Below are 27695 nucleotides of genomic sequence, written 5' to 3' on the forward strand. Positions count from 1 at the left end.
GCGCACACACACACACACACACACACACACACACACACATAAAACACATAAACAGACAGAAGTAAGGAATGCTCGCAAGGGGAAGTGTGGAGAGAAAGTGAAAGAGGACGAGGTGAACTCTGGAAGGTTTCTAGTTAAACTTGTGTCATTGTGTACTCTGTCTCGGCTGCGGGAGCGCCGGGCCGTGTAGCGTTACGGCCTTGCAGAGTGCGCCAAACTGTTTCTTAACAGCGCGAAACTTGTGCGGGCCGCCTACTACCGTCCGCAAGTTGCCGCCTCCTGCGCCTGCCCCATGCCGACCCCCCCCCCTCCCCCCTGCCGCCCCCCCCCCCCCCCACCGTCCCCCAGTGGCAACCACTGTGAGCCATCCAACACAGACACTGCTTGACACCGCCACAGTTGCCAGCGCGTTAAATCGCTGCCGCCGCTGCCTGTTTTCCCTAGAATATTCTTGTTCTCACAACCTGCGTCACTATAACTTCCTGAAACATTAAAAGACTCAACCGTATCTGCGCTAGATCCGAAACGTGCACAAAACCGGTGTTAACTTTGTTCCATTTAAGACGGGTATAACGACGGGTTCTAGCTTATAGGCATTGTTGACCATCTCTGGTAGTTAGCAGGGTCGGTGGGGCAGTTTCTTACCCTCAGATTTATTCCACCTGACTACTCTTATGACTAAACCGAATGCGGAAATGTGATATAACATGAGTTGCATACTATTATTAATGCATCGGTGCCAGTGGTTAGTCACTTGAAAGCTTTTGTGCCACATAGGTTGTATTAAATCGGGCGCGCAGCAAGCCAAAGTCCACCTAACGTTTGGTACATGTCGTAAGCACGACAGGCTACGACATTTATATATCTCGAAGTTGTTTGGGTCTCAGAGATAGTCCTGCTCTCCCGCTCTCGATGCTACTCACTATAAACAATCTTTGGAAGCAATGCATCAACCAGCTAATATTGTGTTGAAAAAGGGTGTTGCAGCAAATGAGAACACGGACCTACCGTGATAGATATAATTCAGAGGCGCAGTGAACTCCAGTAAAGCATATGCTACAACTCCAAGGGATTGCTATTACAGTAATGGCTGGTACCTGTAATTAATCAGAGAGTACACAAATGCACAGTATCAGGCTACCATCTTCCCTTACGCTCCTTATGATGACATCTCTCATTTATGCTCATAAATTATCTTCACAATGAATGAGTCTTTATCCTTCAGAACAATGCAATATACGTTAGCCCCTTCTAGAACATCCTGTCCTCTCTTTACGCACATAGAATTCACATACCGGTTTGACTGAGAGATAGGCAATTAATTTTGCAGTGCCGTCCGGGGCTTCCAATGATGCAACTACAAGAAACACTCGCTCGCCTCAACATTACGATATTCGTTTAACTGCACTCAACTCTACAGCCATCTTCTATACCGTACAACCTTGAAGAGTTACCGGAAATTCACACCAACACCGAGCCATGCAAAAAACTCGCTTACCGATGATAATGGGACTGCATCTTGATTGCGATACGCGGTTCTACCGTTGTTCTAAAGTTCATCACAGTTCCAACGAGATATCATATCATACAATCAAAATTGCTGCCTCGTGTGCGCTTTTACTGCCGTATTAAGTTGCAGAATAACCTGTCGCTACTCAGCTGCTGTTCCAGATACTCCGAGCAGTGCCTGGAAAGCCACTTATACTGTACCTCCAGAACGAAAGCGCCAACGGCAAAACTCGCACTACCCTCCACTTTACTCGTACCTCCGCACCGATGAGTAATCACGTCGTTACTCACTTTATAAAGTAATGAAAGAAAATAGCATGCAAGAGAGAAGATCGTTTTCTTAACGCTGTCCTCAATTACGTACTTTAGATTACATTTAAAATATATTTTTCTTAGCCTTAAGGGTTAATAATACATGGGACTATTTTCTCTCGACGCCGATATCTCGCAATATCGCCATCGAAGTTCTACAGGTGGAGGGTGGGGGGGTTCTCTTCAGCATTCACAATCCCACGCGCTTTCTATTACCGGAACGGTATTAGTATGCTAAAAATTGCTCTAGAAAGTACTATAAATTAATCATTTTCCCGAGCAACTGGCAATGCCATCTACAACTCGTCACGTCAATGAGTGCGCTGCCCCTCAGGAGATGACTCAGAGCCTTCTATACCGATCGTTCGACATATGCCTGCCCACTGCCTTCTGCATAGTCTCATTTACATTTACTTTACAACGAAAATATATTAACTCACATCGCCTTATGCGTGACGTGAATAACTTTAGTTATTATTATTATTAAAATTACTAGTGAATTCTTGAAATAAAAATGCAGAATAGAGAAGGTATACTTATACAGTACTACATAATGTGGTTGATACGTTACAACTTGCAAGTCAAAGAAGCAGTAAACTAAGTGGTCGACAATTCCAGAAGAAAGCAAACAAAGTCCACTTGAGGTTTAAAAAATGGTTCAAATGGCTCTGAGCACTATGGGACTTAACAGCTGAGGTCATCAGTCGCCTAGAACTTAGAACTACTTAAACCTAAGTAACGTAAGGACATCACACACAACTATGCCCGAGGCAGGATTCGTACCTGCGACCGTAACGGTGGCGCGGTTCCAGACTGAAACGCCTAGAGCCGCTCGGCCACACCGGCCGGCAGTTGAGGTTTAAGAAAGACGATATTTATTTATTTATTTATTTATTTATTTAACCTGGCAAGATTAGGGCCATCAGGCCCTCTCTTACATCTAACCAGGCATTCTACTTATTTTACATTCATATGTTTTAGTAGGCATGTTAAACTACATCTAGTACAAAAAGTGAAATAAACAATTTGAAAGGTACACCTGTAAAAATGCATACATATAGAGTTTATATTCTTAGGTCGCAAGTACTGTTATAATTAGACATTATTGAAGAGACAGATTTTAGATAGGAGTGCTGGCAGCAGGGAGAATGAGGGAGACTCATGGTGAAGGGAGGAGAAGAATAGAGACATGATGAAACGTAATTAAGGAAATATAAAGGAAAAGAAGATTGCGTGGCTATTAGAGATAGATGAAGAGGAAGGCGTCTCGGGAGCAAGATAGGAGACGCTAGCTTTGCTATTTGACAGATGAGGGGATTGTCCTTGTACATTAATTTTGTGGAGAACTTTGTGAGGATGATAGTAGGAAATGCTTCAACTTCTTCTTAAAAGCAGCAGGAGATCGAATTTTGCGCAAGGTAATGGGCAGTTTGTTCCAGAGGCGGACAGCGGCAACTGAGAAGGAGTTTGCAAAAGTTTTTGTTTTGTGAGTGGGCACAGTTAGGATACCAAATAAGAGTGTCCTCGTGTTTCGATTATGATGACATGACAGGTTTTTAATCTCTGAAGCAAGGTACTGGGGTGCTTGCGCGACGAGGAGTCGGTGGAGTAGACATAGAGTGTGGTAGTCACGCAATTTGTCCGGCCGCAGCCACCCTAGCTCGGAGTATGAAGCACTAACATGATCATATCGGCGAATGTTGCAGGTGTAACGCACACAGGCATTCATGGTTAGCTCTAGCCGTCTTTTGTTTTCAGTACTCATGCCTTGTTGAATCACATCACAATAGTGGAGGTTCGGTAAAACGAGTGCTTGCACGAGCTGGCGTTTCAAGTCCTGTGGAAATATGTTCCGAAACTTTTTGAGAGCATAGAGACAAGCAGACGTCTTTCGGCACACTGCGACTGTATTCTCCGCACAGTTGAGATGCTCATCCAAAGTTACACCCAGGTTCTTCACTGTTTTCTGATACGGTATTGGAGTACCGTCGAGCAGAATAGGAGGTAGCCGTTCGCGGAAATCTGAACTTATTAATTTCTGATGGGCTATTAAGATTACTTGCGTCTTTTTTGCATTTAGTTTAAGCCCCAGGTTTTTCGCCCATGTCACTACTGAAGACAGATCATCATTCATCTGAGCGATTGCAGTGTTTACATCTTCAGGTCTGACGCTTAGGTAGAGCTGGAGGTCGTCGGCATAGAAATGATATTTACAGGAGGACAGAACCGACGAAACATCGTTGACATATAAAGAAAACAAAAGTGGTCCTAAGACTGATGCTTGTGGCACTCCCGAGGAAACATGTAAAGATTTTTCATTCACGCAGACAACACATTGCTGTCTGTCTTTTAAGTAGCTTTCAAACCTTCTCATTGCACTATCAGGGAAATTAAGCTGTTGCATTTTTCTGAGCAATATGTCAAAGTTAACAGTGTCAAAAGCTTTGCTGAAGTCCAGTAGCGCCAATATTGTTGCCTTTCGATTGTCGATGGCATATTTCAGGTCATCAGTTACTTTAATTAGAGCAGTGTTTGTGCTGTGATGTTTACGGAAACCGGACTGAAATTTGTCATATAGGCTGAATTCATGCAAGTGTTCAGTGATTTGGTCATGAACAATATATTCAAGTGCTTTGGAAACAGCAGGCAGTATGCTAATTGGTCGGTAATCACTAGGAAGTTGCGGGTTTTCGATCTTAGGGATGGGTCGAATTAGGCTTCTTTTCCATGCAGTGGGATATATTCCGTTCACGAGGGAAAAATTAAATATGTCAGTTAAGACAGGTACTAAGATATCGGCAACATTCTTAATCATGGTTATACCGATACTGTCGTTGCCTATTGCATCAGAAGAGATTCTCATTATTGCTTTTCTTGCCGTATTTGTTGTTACATGTTTTAGATGGAAGGTATCGTTGTTAGTTATCCTGTTTGGGGATTCTTGTGGACGGTAATTATCAGCTGTGCTGGTATTCAGAGGTGCAGAGAAGAATTCATTTAATTCGTTAGTTGACACATGAAAAGTAGTTTCCGATTTTGCCTTTCCGACCCCCAAGCTACGGAGATTCTTCCATAGAGTCGTGGGCGTCAGATCGCTGCATACAAGGGAGCGAGCGTGCCTGATTTTAGCATTGCGAATGCATTGTTTCACTCTGTTCCGTAGCTTTCTATATTCTTCGAAACGCTCTGGTTTCGGATCTGCCTTGAAACGCCTGTCGGCAGCATCCCTATTAGTCATCATTTGACGTAATTCAGCTGTCAGCCATGGAGCAGGAGATTTTCTTACACGGATTGTGCGCACAGGTGCATGTTTGTCATAGAGGGCAGTGAGTTTATCACCAAATTCATTAATAGTGTAGAAGAATAGTGAAAAGGTATATAATGACTTGTTAAACATATTCACAGTAGTGGAACGAGAAAAAACTTTACTCACACGAAGTTTTGAGTACTATTGACAAGGGATTTCAAACTGATTCCGTATTTCAAAATTTCCAGAAAGCTTTTGATACCGTAACTCAGAAGCGACTTGTAATCAAATTGCGTGCTTACAGAATATCGTCCCAGTTATGCGATTGAATTCGTGATTTCCTGTCAGAGAGGTCGCAATTCGTAGTAAGTGACGAAAAGTCATCGAGCTAAACAAAAGTGATTTCCGCCGTTCCCCATGGTAGTGTTGTAGACCATCTGCTGTTATTTATCTACATAAACGATTTAGAAGACAATCTGAGCAACCGTAATTATCAAAACAAGTCCAAAACGATTTACAAAACATATCTGTCTGGTGCGAAAACTGGCAATTGACACAATCTAATGAAAAATATGAAGTCTTCCACATGAGTTCTAAAATGAATCCGTTAAACTTCGGTTACACAATAAATCAGTCAAATCTAGAGGCCGTAAATTCAGTTAAATATCTGTGAACTACAATCACGAACATCATAAATTGGAAAGAAGACACAGAAAATGTTATGGGGAAGGCAAACCGAAAACTGCGTCTTATTGGTAGAACACTTACAAAATGTAACAGATCTACTAAAGAGACTGCCTACTAAGCTTGTCGTCCTCTTTTCCAGTACTGCAGCGCGGTGCGGGATCCTCACCACGTAGGGTTAACGGAGCACATCGAGGAAGTTCAAAGAAGAGTTTTGTATTATCGTGAAATAGAAGGGAGAGTGTCACTGACATGATACAGGAATTGGGGTGGACATTATTAAAACAAAGGCTTTTTCGCTGCGGTGGAATTTTCTCACGAAAGTTTCGACATCAACTATCTCTTCCAAGTGCGAAAATATTTTGTTGACGCTGACCTACATAGGTAGAAACGGTCGTCATAATAAAATAAAGAAATTCAGATCTCGCACGGTGACATATAGGTATTCGAGATTGGTATATTAGAGAATTATTCTGAACGTGGTTCGATTAACCGTCTGCTAGAGTATCCATGTAGATGAAGATGTCCAGGAACCAAAGACAAAGAAATGATGACATCGGAAGTGCAGTGTGGACAAAATACCTGTAAAACTAGTCCGGAAAATATTTCACAGACACAGGAGCACTGACTTGCCTATCTTAAGGTGCATGAAATGTTTTTCACGCTTATTTTACCCAAGCTACTCTGTGTACTGACAATCACGGGAAGTAATGACGAGGAAACGACTGTTTAAAATGCTTTGCAATATGTCAGACTGGAGACATGCCACCAAACTTACGGATATATATCATCCACCCCCTACTGACGGTAGAATATCCACATAAGTGGGAGAGTTACAGCGCAATAAGGTCTATAATTCACGCATCCTGACAAGTATAACATACAGAATATTAGCGAACATGATTGAGGGTCTGTAAGACACGTAAAGGCACCAGGGACGTAATATTATGATTGATAATGGAAGGAACACTTACGTAAATTGAATACAACTCCGCAGGTTAGCCCATACAGGACCTGATTGAGACCGCAGGCCAGTGAATCAATATCAACTGAACGTCAGTTGTAATACTGTACGTGAGGTACACGTCACGTGCATCTGAGTTCGGAGTAGGAACATGGAATTGTTTAGAGATGGTGACATCGGAGTTTATTTGTTTTCATGTGGGTGATTAAATAACCATATGACATCATTCAATATAATGCAAAATTGCTTGATGGTGCACTTCCTCTTATTGCAATGTACACTGAAGCGCCAAAGAAACTTGTATAGGGATGTGTATACAAATATAGACATATCTAAACAGGTAGAATACCGCGCTGCGGTCGACGACGCCTATATAAGACAACAAGTGTCAGACGCAGTTGTTAGATGGATTACTGCTACTACAGTGGCAGATTATCAAGATTTAAGTGAGTTTGAACGTGATGCTATATCCGGAGCATGAGCGATGGGACATAGCATCTTCGATGAAACGATCAAGTGGCGAATTTCCCGTACGACCTTTTGATGAGTGTACTGTGGATATCAGAAATCCGCTAAAACATAAAATCTACGATGTCGCAGAGGCTGGAAAAAGATCCTGCAAGCAGGGGACCAACAACGACTGAATAGGATCGTTCAATGTGACAGAAGTGAAACCCTTCCGCAAATTACTGCAGATATCAATGCTGGGCCATCAACAAGTGCCAGCTTGGGAACCATTCAACAAAACATCATTGGACTGTTGATGACTGGAAACAAGTTGCCTGGTCGGACGAGTCGAGTGGATGTACGTGTACGGGTATGGACATAACCTCATGAATTCATGGACCCTGCATGTCAGTAGGAGACTGTACAAGCTGGTGGATGTTCTGTTTCGGTATAATCTATAAGGTGTGCAGTTGGAGTGATGTGGGGCCCCTGGTACGACTAGATACGAATCTGACAGGTGGCATGTACTGAAGCATCCTATCTGATCATCTGCATCCATTCGTGTCCATTGTGCATTCCGACGGACTGGGCAGTTCCAGCAGGACAATGAAACACCCCCACATTCAGAGTTGCTACAGAGTGGCTCCAGGAACACCAGTCTGAGTTTAAACACTTTCGCTGACCACAAAACTCACCAGGCATGAACATTATTGAGCATATCTGGGATGCCCTGCAACGTGATGTTCCTACCCCTCGAACTCTTACGGTTTTATGGACAGCCCTGCTGGGTTCATGGTGTCAATTCCCTCCAGTACTACTTCAGACATTAGTCGAGTTCATGCCACGTCGTGCTGCGGCTCCTCCGCGTGCTCGCGTGGGCCTTGCACGGTATTAGACAGGTGTATTAGTTTCTTTGGTTCTTCATTGTATAAGTGGTGATGGTAGCATTTTAGTATCGTAGGATATAACACGATATCTTTGTGACTGAAATGTTACTATACATTACTCACAAATACTGTTAATGTGACTCACTGGTTCAGAAGAAGCTGTTGCCTCAGACAAAGAGTCTGCAGTTGGGTCGCATGGAATAGTTACTAAGTTTGGGTTATCTTCTGATTTTGAACTAGCGGCGAGGTGTACGTAAAAGTTACTTGCCACGTTCGTAACTTTCGATATTGAGTGCCCTTCACGAGTTCTTAAATTGCAATCACTGGGCGAAGATACCTTCTTGCCAAGCTATCGACACCCTACAGCAAGACTGTGGGTGACACGCCGTGTAGAATGACAGGAGGAAGCTCTTAGTGGCTCCTAATAAGAAGTAAGCGCGGCACGTGGCCTGTTGGAAAATGTTGTGTTTCTAGATGCAGAGACAGGATTGACTGGAGTGTAGTTGAGCTGCGGTTTGCGGAGTGCAGAAACGCTAATATTCTTTACAGTTGTGTAGTATTTGGCTACAATTTACGTCAGAGCCTGTTGTTCGCTCGCAGACATCGTGCTGTTGATATTCACCTACCTTCTCGTTCGTATTTCAAGGACTGGCGTAGTAGTACAATACTTTCAGAAGTTGAAGGAGGGAATTATATATTGACATGATATATTCATGACTTAACGGACAGATGATTGTGGAAGCACAGTGCAAAATCTTGTTTCCATTTATCCATCTGAATACTAGGAAACATACACCAGTCATATTACAGTACTACGAACTTTTCATATCTTGCTGCTTTTCATACTGTGTGCTATATGCACTTATGTTGTGTGTGCCATGGTTGACTATATATGAAATGCAAATAAATTCTAGGTGGCGCAAAATATGTGTTAGTAAGTATGTGTGCCGCGCGGGATTAGCCGAGCGGTCTCGGGCACTGCAGTCATGGACTGTGCGGCTGATTCCGGCGGAGGTTCGAGTCCTCCATCGGGCATGGGTGTGTGTGTTTGTCCTTAGGATAATTTAGGTTAAGTAGTGTGTAAGCTTAGGGACTGATGACCTTAGCAGTTAAGTCAAATAAGATTTCCCACACATTTGAACATTTTTGAGTAAGTATGTGTCTACTGTGGTTTAGCTGCATGCCGCAAATGATTTTCTTGTGATGTTGTAGCTCTGAAAATTCTATACCTCGCTCGCCGATGTCTCAATACACTAACACCAAAAGAGCGTCCGTTGATCGTAAAGATACTTTTTTACGCAAATTATGGATGTATGATTGCGATAAGACGCGTACTCAACAAATAGCACTTTGGGCCAAGAGCAGCACCACTCGGAATGACCACTTCTCGGAGAGATTACAGAACAGAGCTGCTATAAAAATGTGACGACAAAATTTAAGCCTCCTCTGATAGAGCTTCTGGGTAATGTTTACTCTGATTTTTTACCGTCTGATGAAATGTTTTGAAAAGACCGGATCCCTACATGATTCCAGGAAGGGCCAGTCAGGGCAACCAGTCTCGATTGTAACCCTGGTGAATGTGGCACGAGTACGAACCTTATTCAGCGAGAAGCCCACGAAATCTGTAAGAAATGCAGCACAACATCTCAGGATGTCACGACGGCCTTTCCAGAGAATAATGAAAGACAAGATTAACCTTTTTCCCTCGCAATATTCAACAGTGCCAACCTATAAAGTGATGAAGGAAAGGGGTGTGAAGGCGCTATTCTTTTGGAAACAGGATGAATGAGGACAGGTAAAAAGGAACAGTCGACAAAGATCAGATCTGCTTAAGTGATGAGGCAGACACTTCCACCTCCGTGGGCAGCATCTCAAGAAATAGCGGCACTGGTCTTCTGAGAATCCACATGTTCCAGCTGCTGCTCCACCTCGTCAACAAAAGGTCACTGTTTACTACAACATAATTGCACAGTACACTTTTGGGTCCATTTTTATCGACGGACCAGTCACACCAGAAAAAGTACAGACAGATACTGGTACATGAACTGGTACAGGCTGCACGTTGCAGCCGAATGCTCCGAAACTAGGCGTTCACACACGATATGGAGCACGTCGACCTGTACTGCGGAATGATTCGATTTCTTTCAGGAGACGTTCAGAGATCAGGCCGTTGTCCTGGACATCTTAGCATTCACTGGAGATTGCGTGGAAAGGCCATCTTATATTCAAGATCTGAATCCATGTGATTATATCTTATGGGGCTATCCGAAGGGCAGTCTTCAAAGGTGCACCTGCAACACTGCACAGTACTGGTATTACAATTTCCAGAAAAATTCAAGCAGTCTAAAACAGTGCTATACAGAAAGTCATCACGGACTTTAGTTCCAGGCTATAAGCACTCCTTGTTGCAGAGGGTAAGTACTTTGGAAACTTCCTGTATCAAACTTGAGGTTGTCTGCTGTAGCATACACATGATAACGAGAATCTATCACCCCATGTGATGTTGTAGTAGAAAAAAAGAAATTTATGACATCCCTTTTGCGGAATCCTATAAATTCTACTCAAACATTGTAACAGTCCTAGTAATCCTTTTCCAGTACCTTTAAATTCTGATTCCTTTACGTCAGAATTGTGTCTTGAAATCCATTCCACATATTGTGCGTATTGCCTTCAGCAGAGAGACAAATTTTCCTGGATTATCACTGCGAATTATGTTACGTACTTCAGTAATTACAATGAGTAATATGCTTTGTCTTTTTCTGTGCATGCTTTTACAGGATCGAAGATAAGTCAGCCGCCGTAGTTGCTGATGGAGCTGGCAATTCATCTTGTTAGATAAAGCGTGGTTCCTTTACGCTCTGGATTTTCAAATTTCGAAACAGAATGGTTATGTTAGCAGACTGCGCCACACATGCCCGATGTACGCAACTTAGATACATGATCGTTTGGTTACAAATTATTTTTGTGAATTCGTGGGTTTATCACAGATAAGTAGGTTCACGCAAATAGCTGAATTGCTAACGTTTGCCCATTATTAGCACGTTGTTCAAAGCCAGTTTCTTCCATTTTTGTCATATTTCCTTAAAGGTGCTTCAATTTTTAATGACCTCGATATCGGAGGGGCATTAAATCCCATCTTCCTTCCTTCCTTATTAATGGTACTGTCAGATGGCATTGCTGTATGAATTACAGGGTCTGAAATTAATGTATGAGAGTGTATCTCAGTTAAAGGCATATTCAAGATACACATTTCCATCTAATACAAATTTAATAAACGTACGGGAGGCTTAAAGAATTTGCATGCAGAATACTCAGTATCGGCCTAATTGAATGCGGCCAAACCGAGGGTTCCCGACTGCTGGGGTACATTAATCCGATCTCGTACAGAATATGTGGATTCTTCCCATTCCACAATTAGCAGAAAGATTCGGAGATAACTGCAGCGATGGCAGTAAACGTCTGTGAGTAGCAAAATGTTAAAAAGGAGAGTGCCGTCTAGCATTGTCGATTGAGCAGATCATTTATTGGTCTTAACAATACAAATCACTGACCAACTCAGTGCAGAGGAAAAATTACTTAAATAAAAATTATTTTTTAAGCCGAACTAAAGGTATATATTAATATCTTCTGTTCCGGAACAGATTGTTAATCCCATACATATAGTCCTGAAAATCTGTGATTGTGAATTCTTGACAACTGTAAAATTACTTGTAAATTTTAAAACAAAAGACTTGGGGCACATGCAACTGATAATAGTAAGGACATGAACTGTTCAAATGCCAATAGCAAGCAGTGTAATAGTAAGGAGGTGTACTATCGAGGTATCAGTCATGATTACATTTTTTCCCTAGTGATTTGTCTCAGATCTTAGAAGTACATTCATAGTTATTAAATATTTACAATCACGAAGTTTCAGGGCTATGTGTACGGCGTTAGGAATCTGTATAGGGCTAGGAGGAACTGTTTTATTCTTTTTAGTCCATTTTAATAATCATAAAATCTCTCCGTTCGAAGAGGCCTTGGAAGGCCCAACGGTATCGACCGACCACCTTGTTACCCTCAGCCGATAGGCGTCGCTAAATGCAGACATGGAGGAGGAGCACATGATCAGCACACCGCTCTCACAGCCATTGTCAGTTTTCGTGACAGGAGTAAATAAATATGTTACATTAAAAATTCATTTTAATTTATATAATTATTTTCTTGTTTTTATTCCTTTGTGCGAAATTTTTCAGTCGATTTCAGATATTTTGAAGAGATTACAACAGTGACGTGTGGTAAATTTCAGGGTTTTAATTTAGTTTCTCCTCACATGACACAAGCAATAAATAGCTTCCTCTTATGTACATCTCACAAAAAGACTGTGTAGGTATTATTTACAGAGATACTAGATCACAGAGAGGCATACCTTCAATTGCTCTTACTTCTAACCATTTGCAGCTGGAACAGGAAAAGTGGGAGATGCCAGTGGTAAATGAACTACCATGGGCACATACCAGACAAGAAGGCGAGTTAATATTGCATTGTTGTCTGATTCTTAGCTATGATCAAAGTTTCATTTCTCTAGAGCATCACAAAGTTAGTCTAAGATGAGTTGCAAAATTATGCTCAACAAACAGATAAGAAAGTGGTATCCATCTGCTTTTCTCCCATCTCTCTGCTCAGCTGTGCATATGGCTCGGTACACATTCCGATGCTACTTGTACAACATGCCCACCCTGCAGGGCAGCCGAGATGTCAGGCGTTAACGAATGTTTTCACCCTCAGACAGACAAGAAACCGAATTAATATTGCACTGTCATCCAGTTGTGTTAAAAATTTCAAGTGATTGCGTCACTTCGAAGTTGTTTTGCAATGGATAGACTGACAGACATGAAAATGGCCAAATAAAGACGTTTTAAAAAGCTGACCAGTAGCCATAATACCGAGAACAAAGGAGTCACCACACCAGACATGTAGTTGTGTATTCCGGCGGAAAGTCAAGCACCGGCATGTCGCCCAGGAGCGTTACAGCAGAGAGAGCTATGAGACGACGTCAGCCAATAGTAGGCTAACAACTCCTCTCTAGGTCGACACCGTGACAGGAGCGGCCTCGACACGAAGAGAATGTAAGTGCCGTGCCGCCTAGCCGCGGTCCTAGTTGAAGTCGAAGCGACCTACGAACGCTACAGCAGTGACTTAAGAAACTGTATTGGTTCATTTGTATTACGACTTGCATATACTGAAGAGCTTACTTATGTTTGTCTGTCACCCCTTGCTTGCGACATGTTAAGTATTGTAGTCATTTCCTTTTGTAACAAACTCCGCTAATACGATTTGCTTGAATTGTTGTCTAGGGATCTGAGAAAGAAGGTACCCTAGGCACCCTGTATTAGACGAGTGGGCAGAACACAACAGCTGTGTATGTCACGGGACACAGAGATCCTCATTGCTGCGGTAACACCACCTTTGGTCGTATGAATTGTGAGAATCTGCTAGGCAGATACGTCACGTTATCGCCCCCCGTGCGGCTGTAGGATTACATCCAATAAATCCAGCTTCTAAGCAGGGCACTGCCCATGTACACTCCTGGAAATTGAAATAAGAACACCGTGAATTCATTGTCCCAGGAAGGGGAAACTTTATTGACACATTCCTGGGGTCAGATACATCACATGATCACACTGACAGAACCACAGGCACATAGACACAGGCAACAGAGCATGCACAATGTCGGCACTAGTACAGTGTATATCCACCTTTCGCAGCAATGCAGGCTGCTATTCTCCCATGGAGACGATCGTAGAGGTGCTGGATGTAGTCCTGTGGAACGGCTTGCCATGCCATTTCCACCTGGCGCCTCAGTTGGACCAGCGTTCGTGCTGGACGTGCAGACCGCGTGAGACGACGCTTCATCCAGTCCCAAACATGCTCAATGGGGGACAGATCCGGAGATCTTGCTGGCCAGGGTGGTTGACTTACACCTTCTAGAGCACGTTGGGTGGCGCGGGATACATGCGGACGTGCATTGTCCTGTTGGAACAGCAAGTTCCCTTCCTGGTCTAGGAATGGTAGAACGATGGGTTCGATGACGGTTTGGATGTACCGTGCACTATTCAGTGTCCCCTCGACGATCACCAGTGGTGTACGGCCAGCGTAGGAGATCGCTCCCCACACCATGATGCCGGGTGTTGGCCCTGTGTGCCTCGGTCGTATGCAGTCCTGATTGTGGCGCTCACCTGCACGGCGCCAAACACGCATACGACCATCATTGGCACCAAGGCAGAAGCGACTCTCATCGCTGAAGACGACACGTCTCCATTCGTCCCTCCATTCACGCCTGTCGCGACACCACTGGAGGCGGGCTGCACGATGTTGGGGCGTGAGCGGAAGACGGCCTAACGGTGTGCGGGACCGTAGCCCAGCTTCATGGAGACGGTTGCGAATGGTCCTCGCCGATACCCCAGGAGCAACAGTGTCCCTAATTTGCTGGGAAGTGGCGGTGTGGTCCCCTACGGCACTGCGTAGGATCCTACGGTCTTGGCGTGCATCCGTGCGTCGCTGCGGTCCGGTCCCAGGTCGACGGGCACGTGCACCTTCCGCCGACCACTGGCGACAACATCGATGTACTGTGGAGACCTCACGCCCCACGTGTTGAGCAATTCGGCGGTACGTCCACCCGGCCTCCCGCATGCCCACTATACGCCCTCGCTCAAAGTCCGTCAACTGCACATACGGTTCACGTCCACGCTGTCGCGGCATGCTACCAGTGTTAAAGACTGCGATGGAGCTCCGTATGCCACGGCAAACTGGCTGACACTGACGGCGGCGGTGCACAAATGCTGCGCAGCTAGCGCCATTCGACGGCGAACACCGCGGTTCCTGGTGTGTCCGCTGTGCCGTGCGTGTGATCATTGCTTGTACAGCCCTCTCGCAGTGTCCGGAGCAAGTATGGTGGGTCTGACACACCGGTGTCAATGTGTTCTTTTTTCCATTTCCAGGAGTGTATTTGATCGACATACTCTAAGCTTCATGGTGGAAACTGATGCTCATAATTCTGTCGAGCGATGCAGCCACATACAGAAATTTCCTGACCGATTAACCCTGTAAGGAAGATCGTTACGGGCCCTGGCCTCACCTGTCGACTTGACGACCTCACATCTTGGGTTTCCAACAGCATCCCTCCACCTCGCATAGTTAGTCATCACAAAGTAGTTCAATCAGTAAGAGCAATGCCAATGAAAATTGTATCCAGAATGATATTTTCACTCTGCAGCGGAGTGTGCTCTGATATAAAACTTCCTGGCAGATTAAAACTGTGTGCTGGACCGAGACTCGAACTCGGGACATTTGCCCTTCGCGGAAAAGTGCTGTACCATCTGAGCTACCCAAGCACGACTCACGCCCCGTCCTCACAGCTTTACTTCTGCCAGTACCTCGTCTCCTACCTTCCAAACTTTACAGAAGCTCTCCTGCGAACCTTGCAGAACTAGCACTCCTGAAAGAAAGGATATTGCGGAGACATGGCTTAGCCACAGCCTGGGGGATGTTTCCAGAATGAGATACTCATCTGCAGTGGAGTGTGCTCTGATATGAAACTTCCTTGCAGATTAAAACTTTGTGCCGGACCGAGACTCGAACTCTGGACCTTTGCCTTTCGCGGGGAAGTGCTCTACCATCTCAGGTTCGCAGGCGAGCTTCTATAAAGTTTGGAAAGCAGGAGGCGAGGTATCGGCAGAATTAAATCTGTGAGGACGGGGCGTGAGTCGTGCTTGGACAGCTCAGATGGTAGAGCACTTGCAAGCGAAAGGCAAAGGTCCTGAGTTCGAGTTTCGGTCCGGCACACAGTTTTAATTTGCCAGGAAGTTTCAATGAAACTTGTAGATTGTGTTTCGATAAGATATGCAGCACATTTAATTAAAGTGTAACGAAGATTCAAAACTGTTCACACCACGCCGTGAGTTGAAAGATCATTCCGGGAACCCGGAAACGGGACGACACTGTCTAGTGACTTAACCCATCTGGTCGTCTACAGAACAGATTCTCGACCGTATCCTCCTCCTCCCACGCTCACCGCTCAGCTACTTCCCACCACTCCTTCTCTTCAAACGGACCATTCAGCTGCTACCAAACAATGTGACAATAATTTCACTTACGCTCCTCTGCCATGGGGATGATTTGTGTCATCCAAGACGCCTGACATAAACCATATTCAGCACATGTGGAATGTCAGCGAGCGATTTCTCCAAGCAACCTTTGTGAACTTTAGTGAAGGTCTGAGCGTTCTTGGGTTAGCGTGGCTCTCCAGCTATCTCAGTATCGCTTAGAGCTCATGCCACGAATAGTTAGCTTGTAGCTGACTCTTATTTAGTTGCTCTGCATTATAACTATGAGCAGTGACATGCTAGTTTGTTTTTCAGAGATTTGACTACTTGCCTGTTATTTGTAGGAAACGTTACCTGTAGGCATATCATATGTAGATACTTGTCAATGGGCTCTTTCTCCATACACTAGCTTACGCAGAGTAAGTCTGAAGCTCTACCATTTCCTGAAGGTCTGTGTGAAACGATGAAGTTTCAATAATCAACGATATACTGGATCGGATTCCATAAAACGTGCAAATACTCTGGTATGCTATACTCAAGGACGAAAGTCTCTTTCGCACCATGTGTCGCTGCCAAGTAACATAGCTGGATGACACTCGGACCGTACATAGAAAGAACTGCTACATTGTAGTACAGAATGTAACTGAAAGAAATATGCAATCAGGCGATCAGGAATTACACATTAGTGTATGTCGATGATCGTCAGTACGTCTTGCCAACGCATCCCACACGTCCTCGATGAGACTTACGTCAGGGGAACGGGCAGACCGGTCTACTGCCGAATATTCTGTCGCTCCAACAGCCCCTCCAATTGCGCTGTTCGATGTGGTCACGCATTGTCAACCATAAAATGAAGTCTGATCCTAACCATCCCTTGAAAAAATGCACAGTGTCGCAGAAACGTTTAAGGGCCGATGTGCCTTATTCGACGGTTGGGACGTCATTAGGTCCATGCAACGTTATGTATCCGCACACCATGACACCTGGGCCACCTAAACCATCGATTTCGACAACGTTCCTGAAAGGATTACATGTTCCCACCTACCGCCGTATTGGGGGTACGTCCAGAACCACTATCCAGACTGTATCCCCTCTCATCCGAGAGGAAGGCGCTACCACACGTCTCGTCAGTCCAGCGCTAAGCTATTGGGCCCATCGCGAACTGTTACGGTGATGTCCTCGGACCAACCGACCGACCAACAATCCACCAGAAGTCAGGGCCGGTTTAAGTGATGCGTGGCGGCAACGGTCGGCGGGCCATGTCCACGCAGGACTCACTGCTGCTGCAAGCCGGCGACTGGCTGGCCCGGCCTGCGCTCCAGACGCGTTGCAACTGCCTGCCAGGGCCCAACTCACGACCCGAACTGCCGCCGTGAACTCAGCTCCTCACACGTTCCGAGTGACTCCACGACAGATGACAACCGGGAACTAATTGCAGCCGAGCAAAGATCCTATCACAGGGGATAAATCAATACGCGCTACTAGCGCCGATGACAGTCAGGCAAAACAGCACCTCAGTAACGCCAGTAATTTAAATCAACATGGTGAGATGGAAATATGTTAAAACTGAGTGTAAAATACCGAATGGTGGGTCGGCGAACAATGCACGGCTCACTCTCCTCACACTTCGTTCTTCTTGGCCGATGATTCCTTCCGTGTGAGGACATCCAAACGTTGTCTCTGGCCCACGTTACAGTAAGAAAACCACCATAGTGCACCGTAACTACTTGCTGACTGACACATACTACAACTTTTCCCGTTCCTTCAAGTGTATCGTGTTGCGGTGCCGCCACCATTTCGCGCTGCAGACAAGCTGACCTCACGCCCTGTCACGTCCAACTTTTTATGTTCGGCTTGGAGACCTCTAGCAACATGGCCCCCCCAACTCTGATTCATTCGCACCCAGTAGTTAAGATCTTACGTTGCTTTACGCACCTTGTTTTTAAGTTTTCCAGACTACGGTATTTGACTGAGTGTTTTCATGTGGTTAACAGCTAGAAAAGAGATACAGGAAGACTTCTTTATAAACACAAAATAAGTTTCGAAAGTAAGACCAAAAGAAAATTATAATAATCAAGTCGAGGATATGATAAAAAAGTAATACAAGATTTAATATAGATGTTATGGATGAACAGCAGTTCTGCCGTTACGCTAGGCAATTAAAGCACGGCGTGCAGAAAAGCGAGATATGTTAAAGGATCTGTAGACGTAGACGTAGAAGGAGCTCTGAAATTACCGAAGGTAAACAATGGTATTATAGAAAATGTGCAAGGGCCAAAAAGATGTAATGAGACTGGAAGACCAAGAGAGGAGTGTAGGGGTTTAAAAGTGTGTAATAATGGCTTTCTACTGTACTGTTCAGTAAGTCCGTTGCAGAAGCAATGACGGAAGAGCGATTCAAATTCGCTTTGCACGGATGTTGTCGATAATAACCATTGCAGACAGAAATATTCTCAGTGAATCTAAGAAGAACTGCAATAACTCCTGAATATAGTGGATAATCTACTCAGCCATCCACTTTCCACTCAGCATTGACTATGGATGGCCAAATATACACGAAAGTATTAATGAGCAACAAAATTGAGATGGCGGACAAACGCTACATCAAACTCGAGGAAAACGTCCGAGACGGAGTGAAAGCATTTTGCTCCTTTGGAAGGAAAATAACGGATGACAGATGAAGTAATGTGGGTATAGCAGGCAAAGTAGCACAGGCGAAGAGGTCATTAATCGCAAAAAGAAATCTGTCAATGTCAAACATAGCTTCCAATTTCAGTAAGATATTTCTAAGAAAGTACGGAATCGTGGAAGAAACGTAAAAACGATATAGATGTGTTTAAGCTGTTATATTACGGAAGGAGACCAGCACGGTCAAGTCTGTTACAGAACAGAAACAGCGTTTAGGACAAACTTCCAGAGTGAAATTATCGGGAAGACAGAAGTAGGAAATATGCAACAAATAATTTAGGGAGTTCAGCGTTGAGATGAACATATGGGCAATGAAGAGGTCTCTTGACAGGCCGCATCAAAATAATTAGATGCCTGTCGACTCAAAAAAGAAGAACCGAGAAACAAAAAGTTTGAACCTCCTCTAGCGAAGAAAATTGTACACAGCGCACCTATAGCTTCTTTCCCTACGTACCTACCCTACTTTATCTGAGTTAAATACTTCGATTAAGTACTATAACTATGACCCCATCCGAAAATAATGTTCCTACATTAAGTTGATACACTGTTGCTTGTAAATAACATGAAATCAGTGTAGATCATATTGTAGCTGTAAAAATTCAAGTGACATTGTGGATGGGAAGCCTCTGAAAATAGTATGGCTATGAAGTTGTATATTATATTAGAGTTCAATACATTTAATGTAGTGCAGTTTGTCTGACGGTAGAATACAATAAATGTCCCAACGTGTCTGGTACTGGACATCTTCATGACAGTCTTCCACTTGTAACGTTTATGTAGTAATGATAGTATGTGTAATATGTATAAAGCTCGTTACATGTAAGAGAGGCTCTTACGCCTCTAATCTTGGCTGGGTGGATACGTAAATTACTCACAAAGGAGACAAATCACAGGGAAAAATAGCTATAGAAAGGAATGTTGGTGTGAAAACGAGTAATGCTTTACATAAGCTGTCTAACTATTGTAATTCTGTAAATTCTTATCGATTTATATTTACATTGCATCACTGTTTACGATGCACTATCAGATTATTACTCATTTCATTGGCTGATGCTGGCTAGCACCATGTTCTAACAGTTTCTGTAGTATTCCATGTCTGGGTATTAATTGGAGTTGAGAGCTGACAGAAAAGCTGACCTGGGCGACACGCTCCTTAGAAGCTGCTGTCTCTTAAAGAGGGGTCGGTATGAGAGTTGTCCTCTCCTTCAGGAACGGACATTTACTGCCCTGAGAGAGCACAGACCGAGTAGGCGGCGGTTTACAACGCGCGATGCTACAGAAAACCCGTAGAGGCCAGGAAGTTGCACTCTGATGGGTCGAAAAACAATTTCAGAATAGCGTACCTGGTAGTAGAGTTTTGGGGTGGAACAAGGGCAAAAGACATCCTTCTTAGTACAAACGAGTGTGCAGAGTCATAAGAGATGATGGCGAGCTGACCTCGAGGAAATCTTCTCACGGACAGAGCCGGGTCATCCTTTCCGCCGAAAAGAAGAGATTCGGAGAGTGATAAGGATGTAGAAGGAGAAATGGAAACATCCAGAAACCAGAATGAGATTTTCACCCTGCAGCGGAGTGTGCGCTGATATGAAAGTTCCTGGCAGATTAAAACTGTGTGCCGCACCGAGACTCGAACTCGGGACCTTTGCCTTTCGGGGGCAGAAGTAAAGCTGTGAGGACGGGGCGTGAGTCGTGCTAGGGCAGCTCAGATGGTAGAGCACTTACCCGCAAAAGGCAAAGGTCCCAAGTTCGAAGTCTCGGTCCGGCATACAGTTTCAATCTGACAGGAAGTTTCATCCAAAAAGCCTTCTTAAAGAAGCTTGAGCTTCGGGGAATTGACTGGTAGATTATGACCCCTGTAGTGTTTGTAATGGATGCTGGGATTCATCACCTGAGCGCAAGCGTAGGCGCCTCGTGTCCGGGAGGGAACACGCATATGGCGTGGAGACACCTCCCTGTGGGAATCGGCTGAAGAGAGATGGACCTAGAGACTTCTCTGACGACACTGATAGAGAAGAATATGGCGGTTAGATTTTGAAAAGTATTGATTTCGCCACAGGGAGCGCGTGCAGTCGTTTCTCTGTGAACAGAGTTGTTATTCTGTTGACCTGAGTGATGATTCCTTACGTCTGTTAGAGTCTGGTGCACACTGACGTGCTTCTTTATAGACGATTGTTTCAAATGTTTCTGAGCACGATGGGACTTAACATCTGAGGTCATCAGTCCACTAGACTTAGAACTGCTTGTAGCTGACTAACCTAAGCACAACACACACATCCATACCCGAGGCAGGATTCGAACCTGCGTTCGTAGCAGCCGCGAGGTTCCGGACTGAAGCACCTAGAACCGCTCGGCCACCACGGCCGGCTATAGAAGAATACTTGAGCCGAAATTATGTTCCTCGCGAGTGAGGAAACAGTAATTTTGGGGCTAGGAGTTTGAAGGTTGCATCCACTGCGTAGTAAGAAACTACAGGTACATCACGTATATCATCTGCACAGTCGTGAATGCCCCAGCGAGCAGATCATCGGTGCAGTAAAACTGCTGTCTGTATTTCAGTAGGTAATATGCACACTAAAATGTAGACTTTCACGGCCGGAAATATCATGTCCATTATAATTATCCGGGCTGTCATGCCGTGGTCGGTTGATTAATTCTGTGTCGATTCCCAACGTTTCGTCTCCGACTGCGGGAGACATCTTCAATGTGGTCCGTAGCTCGATGGAAGGTCCAACACACCCACTGGCTCGCTACTGACTGAGTCAGTGGGTGTGTTGGACCTTCCATCGAGCTACGGACCGCCTCGAAGATGTCTCCCGCAGTCGGAGACGAAACGTTGGGAATCGACACAGAATTCATCAACCGACCACGGCATAACAGCCCGGATAATTATAATGGACATGATATGCACACTTTCCTTCGGTTTATAGGGAAACGCTCAAAGTAAATTTGTTGCGTTCCATTTCTTCTTTCACAGGATTTTTTCTGAAAGTGCCAGTCAGGGTGTAGGTTTCCTTTTTCTCACCACCACCTATGTCAGCCGATCATGTATTTGTCTAACAAAGGGGTCCTGGTTCATTGACGGTATCCAAATTGTGATTTAGTTTAGTAGCAACCTTATACAAGTAGCTGGTTGGCTATGCTAAAATAAAACCACAACATTATACTTGATTATATAGAAATTCCTAGGTATAGGCTGACAATAGCCGGGGAGTTTTATAAACATTTGCAGGCCTGAGAATTCCATTAGAGAGACAATATTAGGCAACCACACATACACAAGCTGTGTGCCACAAACACCATGGTGGTTTACATTATTATTTATTGGCAGACTGGTACCGGGCACATGCCCGTCATCAGCTGCGTCCTAGACATGGTTTCTTAGCCAATAACAGTGTCATAATTATCTGAGTTTCAATCAGGATAGTAATTTTCAGTAGTACGTACTTTTTTTTTCGTTGCTTTTATATTCACAAGTGCGAATTTTGGTGTAATTGGATTTTTGAGACACTCTTTATCTTGGGTCTTTTCTTGTTTAGTGAATATTTGTGACTTACAGGCAAAAGGAATGTTACTTAATGCGATGACTTTCTAAGAAGACTGTCGCAGTTAGTGTTAAGGGTTCGCCTAATAATTTCGAGTTAACTGCGTGAGACGGTGACACAGGCGACAAGTTGCGAGAGTTACATTTCGCAGAAGACTAATTGCTTGCAGCTACTGCGCTGAAGGTACTCACCGACGACCTGCAAAGTTGCGTGGCCCCTTTTCGTAGAGAAGGGCTTCCGTGAACTCTCGACGGTGACCTCGCAAGTGAACTTTCCGGAAACCTCTCGCTGAACATCCAGCAGCCGCAACTGGGTAGCGTTTGAGTGCGTCATCTGTAACAGAAGTAACGGCGGGGGAGTATAAGTCTGCGTATATTGTGAAGTGCTTGTTCACTGGTAGCTTTAAACAGGAGCACGAAAGCCAGGGATCCCTCAGCAGTGGCATGGAAAGAGACGTGACGAGCAGCGCAGCAGATACCTCGCAGAGGAGTTTCGTGCTTGTGAGTTGGCGCTGGCAGCACTGCGAAGGGATATTTTAAAGATCTAATTGTCACCCTTAACATGTTATACAGTGTTTGTCTTGATTTCAGGTTGTTAATTCTTCTCCACGCAGCATTCAGGTATAGAGGGTAATTCAACTGCTCTCACCTATGGGTTTTATGCAACCTGCAACACCTTCAAAAACCAATCCAGAGATTTTTTTCATATTCTATCGCTTGCTACGTGCGAATCTGGTTCATGCGTCCATGCTGACTGCTGTTCGTAGGCAACGAAGGCTGGAATCTGCATGCAAAAACAGCAACTGGACTTCTAAGCAGCGACAGGTGGACTTTTCAGATGGCAGTTGGCCACTGGAATGAACAAGGTGAAACGTCTGAAAGAAAACAACTGCAACAATGGCCGGAAGCGTCTAGGCTGGAGGAGGGAGCGTTATGGTCTGGGGAATGTTTACGTACCATTCCCTGTGTTACCTCGTCGATCTGGAACGTACAATGGATCGCCACGTGTATGTATCTATCGCTGAGGGCTATGGTCACCCCAGCGTGCACTTTGTTTTCCCTCAATACGATGGAATCTACGACCAGGACTGTGCAACGAGTCAAACACCTTGCACAGTACGTGCGTAGTTCGAAGAGCAGCAAGATGATTTTATCGTAATCCCCTGACCACTAAACTATCCGAATTGATACCCAATCGAGAATCTGTGGGACTACATTGAAAGGGCTGTTTGCGCCACGGTCGTTCAATTGCTAAACCTAGAACAGCTGACACGCCATGTCTATAAATCCGTGTTGGTACCTACCAGTCCACTGAATCTTTCTGCACGTCTCGCAGCTATCAAGCGTTTTACATGTGTTTGCAGTAATGTGACTGGACGGTATATATAGTGCTTATGTTTCAACTTGAACTTGAGAGTCCCGTCTCTGGCACAACGGACTCATACGCAAACTAAGCGATGCTGGTTTCCCGGACGGACTCGTACGTCTCATACACTCATATCTCACGAACAGGTGTTTCAACACTAACGTGCAGGATAAACAATCAACACAACATGGTATCCAAGCTGGAGTATCCCAAAGAAGCATTCTAGGGCCCATCTTGTTTAACCTGTACGTTAACGACTTCCCAGCAACACAAAACACGACGTTAGCCATCTACGCGGACGACACCGCCATCCTTGCGCAGGATTGGAAACCGTCAAACATCAACTCACGAATACAGACAGCACTCAGAACTGTTGAGCCTTGGTTGGAGCGATGGCGTGTGCAAGAAAACGTCGTCAAGTGCGATGCAGCTCTGTTCACACGTAGACCGAAACTACTGCGCAAACATCAACACTGTAGACCGATAACACTACGTACGTGCCCAATACGTTTCCGAGAGAAAGTCAGATACCTAGGTGTCTGGCTGGACCGGAAGCTTACATGGGGGGACCACATCGAGTACGTTGCCAACCGAGCGCACGCGAGGATCAAACAGCTCTACTCAATGCTCAACAGGGAAAGCACACTGAATAGGGGGGTGTCGAGGTCCATATACATGACACTGATTAGACCTCTGATGACGTACGCAGCTCCCGTCTGGGGATATGAAGCTCCTACACGACTGCGCCGCCTGCAGATCATACAGAACAAAGTGCTACGAATCATTAGCAACGCTCCACGCTACACACGCACCGTGGACACAAAAACGATAATAAACTTAACTGTAGCAGGTTGCTGACGCTGAACGAGTGCTCTACACCGGCACCCAGCGCCAGCCTCCGAACAACACAACCGCATGATACCCACTACTAACAAAGCCTACCCTTGCACGACCTACCGCAGGCAGCAAGACATCCGCTACTGCTCTTACCATCCGACCTAACTATCGCAGAGGCTTTTTTCCCTAGGCTCTTGCCTTGGCACTTCTTTCCCTCTGCCCTTCACACCGCTACCCTTCGTTCGACTTCGACCCAGTCCATCTCCTGATGAGGGCGGATTAATGGCTAACCTTAACTAGACGTACGCAAACATCGCAGTACCCACATCCTGCGACACCTCACTTTAGTCCATTACGCAGAGATGGCAGTAGACCTATTGAGTTGGCCATCATGCCGGTATGGGCGTGGAGGGGTACACCTCCCCTCTCTAAAAAAAAAAAACAAAAAAAAAAAAACCCACGCATGGTATGAAAGCTGTCCAAGATGAAACGTTAATATTAGTGAAGAGGACAAGTGACTGTGCCACAACTGGCCACCTGGTCCCTCCCGCGTGTGTGTGGGGCCAACTTCGCATTTGCAAACTGGAACACCTCATTTTTATCGTATTTCGGATTCTTCGCCAAAAAAACGTCTACATCTACATGATTACTCTGAAATGTACAATTAAGTACCTGGCAGAGGATTCACCGAACCACCTTCAAACTATTTATCTACTGTCCCACCCTCGAACAGTGCATGCGAACAACAAACAATTAAATCATTCTGCGCGAGCGCTTATTTCTCTTCTTTTGTTATGATGATCATTCCACCTTACGTAAGTGGGCGCCAACAAAATATTTTCACACTGTGAGGAGAAAGTTGGAGATTTAAATATCATGAGAAGATCCTGTCGCAACGAAAAATGCTTTTTGTTGCCACCCCAATTCACGTATCATATCCGTAATTAGAATTATACATTAACACCTTCAGCTGCTGACGGCCGTTGATATATATCAACGGGGACAGGTGAAAATGTGAGCCCAGACCGGGACTCGATCGCGGGATCTCCTGCTTACACGGCAGACGCTCTATCCAATTTTTTTTTATTTTGTTCGTTCACCTCCATGCTGAGAGGTTAAGAGTGGCCAGTATTTCATAACTTTTAATTGGGAACCCCATTCGCAACGTTGTTCAAATGGTTCAAATAGCTCTGAGCACTATGGGACTCAACGTCTGAGGTCATCAGTCCCATAGAACTTAGAACTACTTAAACGTAACTATCCTAAGGACATGACGCACATACATAGCCGAGGCAGGATTCGAACCTGCGACCGTAGCGGTCCCGCGGTTCCAGACTGTAGTGCCTAGAACCGCTTGGCCACTCCGGCCGGCGCAACGTTGTATTCTTCCAACATAACGAACAGAAAACTACTCAACACGCCACTGTGGCCGTGGTTCGAGGCGAACGCCACTGTACTTCTCCAGACAGAGTAAGTGTTCTAACATAGTACAGCCAATGTCAGCACACTTAGTGAGCCGCTTTTCGAATAACCGTACACATGACAGCATGTCTGCGGGAATGTCAGCACAGGCTTTTCTGATGAGGTCGACCGTGTCTCCATGGCCTGTTGGCACTTTCTGATACACCTTATCTTTTAAATATTTCCACAGAAAGAAATCCGGTGACCTAGTGTGCCAATTAACAGTTCCACCTCTAACGATCCACCAACCAGTGAAATTATGGTCTAATACCTCCCATGCTTCAATTTCGTATTGCGCTGGGCAACCGTTATACTGCAACCACATACGTTGTAGAACGTCCAAGGCAACATCCTGCTGTAGTACAGGTAGTTTCTGTTCCATTTAACGTGCTAACGATAAAATCTGGACCTGTGAGTCTCTTCTGCATGATGCCACATCATACTTTAACCGACAAAGGACATTGGCTTGCCGTCCCAAAAAAAGATCCAAATGGCTCTGAGCACTATTTGTTCTAACACCTGAGGTCATCAGACGCCTAGAACTTAGAAGTACTTAAACCTAACTAAAACATCACACACATACATGCCCGAGGCAGGAGTCGTACCTGCGACCGCAGCAGTTGCGCGGTTCCGGACTGAAGCGCCTAGAACCACTCGGCCACCGTGGCCGGCTTGCCGTCACCAATAAGGATGGTCTACACTCCACTAATACCTGGTGTGCTGGTTACCGCTACCATGGTTTGTGAATGTAGACACAGCGGAAAGTAAAACCTCGGCAAAGACCGTGGTGGTCGTTCCTAGTTGTTGACGAGTCCATTCGCAAAGCACTATCAGGTTTTGGAAATCGGCGCCATTAAGTCCTTGATGCAGTACCACGCGATATGGATGATACGACGGTGGAGACTGTGACAATACTACCTACAGACATACTGGTATCGCGGTGTGATTGCCGGCTACTGCCGCTAGTACAGATATTTCATAGCTTCTCCTATAACACGTTTGCTTCGCTTCCCCTTGCCGTCCAGTACGCTGCCATCAGACATGAAGGCGTTCACAAACTTCTAGAAGAACGAATCACAGCGAGCTCTTTGTGGAAAACGCTCTGCATACAAGGCAACAGCTACATCAACATTTGTCATACATTCTCCGTAAATCAAGATCATTTCAGTTTTTTTCTTCTGTGGCTGCAACATTCATCGTCCACTTGCACGTCTGTTCTCCAAGTGGTAGATAGGTGTGCAGGCAACAAATACTGCTGTAATATTGTAATGTTTAGAGCCGCTGTCTGTTCTACGTCTGCACGATGCGTGATATCCGGTCGCAATGTACTGCTTGTTATGATACGTCGTAGTTTACTACACGGCCACGGTGGCACGTCGAGTAGACGCCTGTTTGACGTGTCGGAGTAATACAACGATGAGAATGGAGTCTCCAATTACAAGTTATAAAATCCTGCCCCGTCCTTCCCTCACAGCATGGAGGTGGGATCCCACGTGTCATTGTATATTTGTGGGGCACTGAGCAGCACGTTGTAAATTACGTTTGTGTATCCATTTCTATTCCTCCGATTACAGCGCCACCTGCGGTGAAACGAAGAAAATGCGTCAGACACAATGTATTAAGATTTGGCCGTAGAATCGTAATCTGCTATAAAAAACAGGGTGTTCT

General features: G+C 45.0%; 1 protein-coding gene across 1 annotated transcript in view; it reads right to left on the reverse strand.

The window, feature by feature from the left end:
• The window catches only part of LOC124619548, a 347023-nt gene that overhangs the window by 197250 nt on the left and 122078 nt on the right, over positions 1-27695 (reverse strand). Inside the window, exon 3 of the mRNA XM_047146018.1 lies at positions 22556-22697. Within this exon, the coding sequence (XP_047001974.1) occupies positions 22556-22697 (142 nt within the window). The remainder of the gene's footprint in view (positions 1-22555; positions 22698-27695) is intronic.

This window comes from Schistocerca americana, chromosome 6, assembly GCF_021461395.2.
Source record: "Schistocerca americana isolate TAMUIC-IGC-003095 chromosome 6, iqSchAmer2.1, whole genome shotgun sequence".
In the NCBI taxonomy this organism is placed as follows: domain Eukaryota; kingdom Metazoa; phylum Arthropoda; class Insecta; order Orthoptera; family Acrididae; genus Schistocerca; species Schistocerca americana.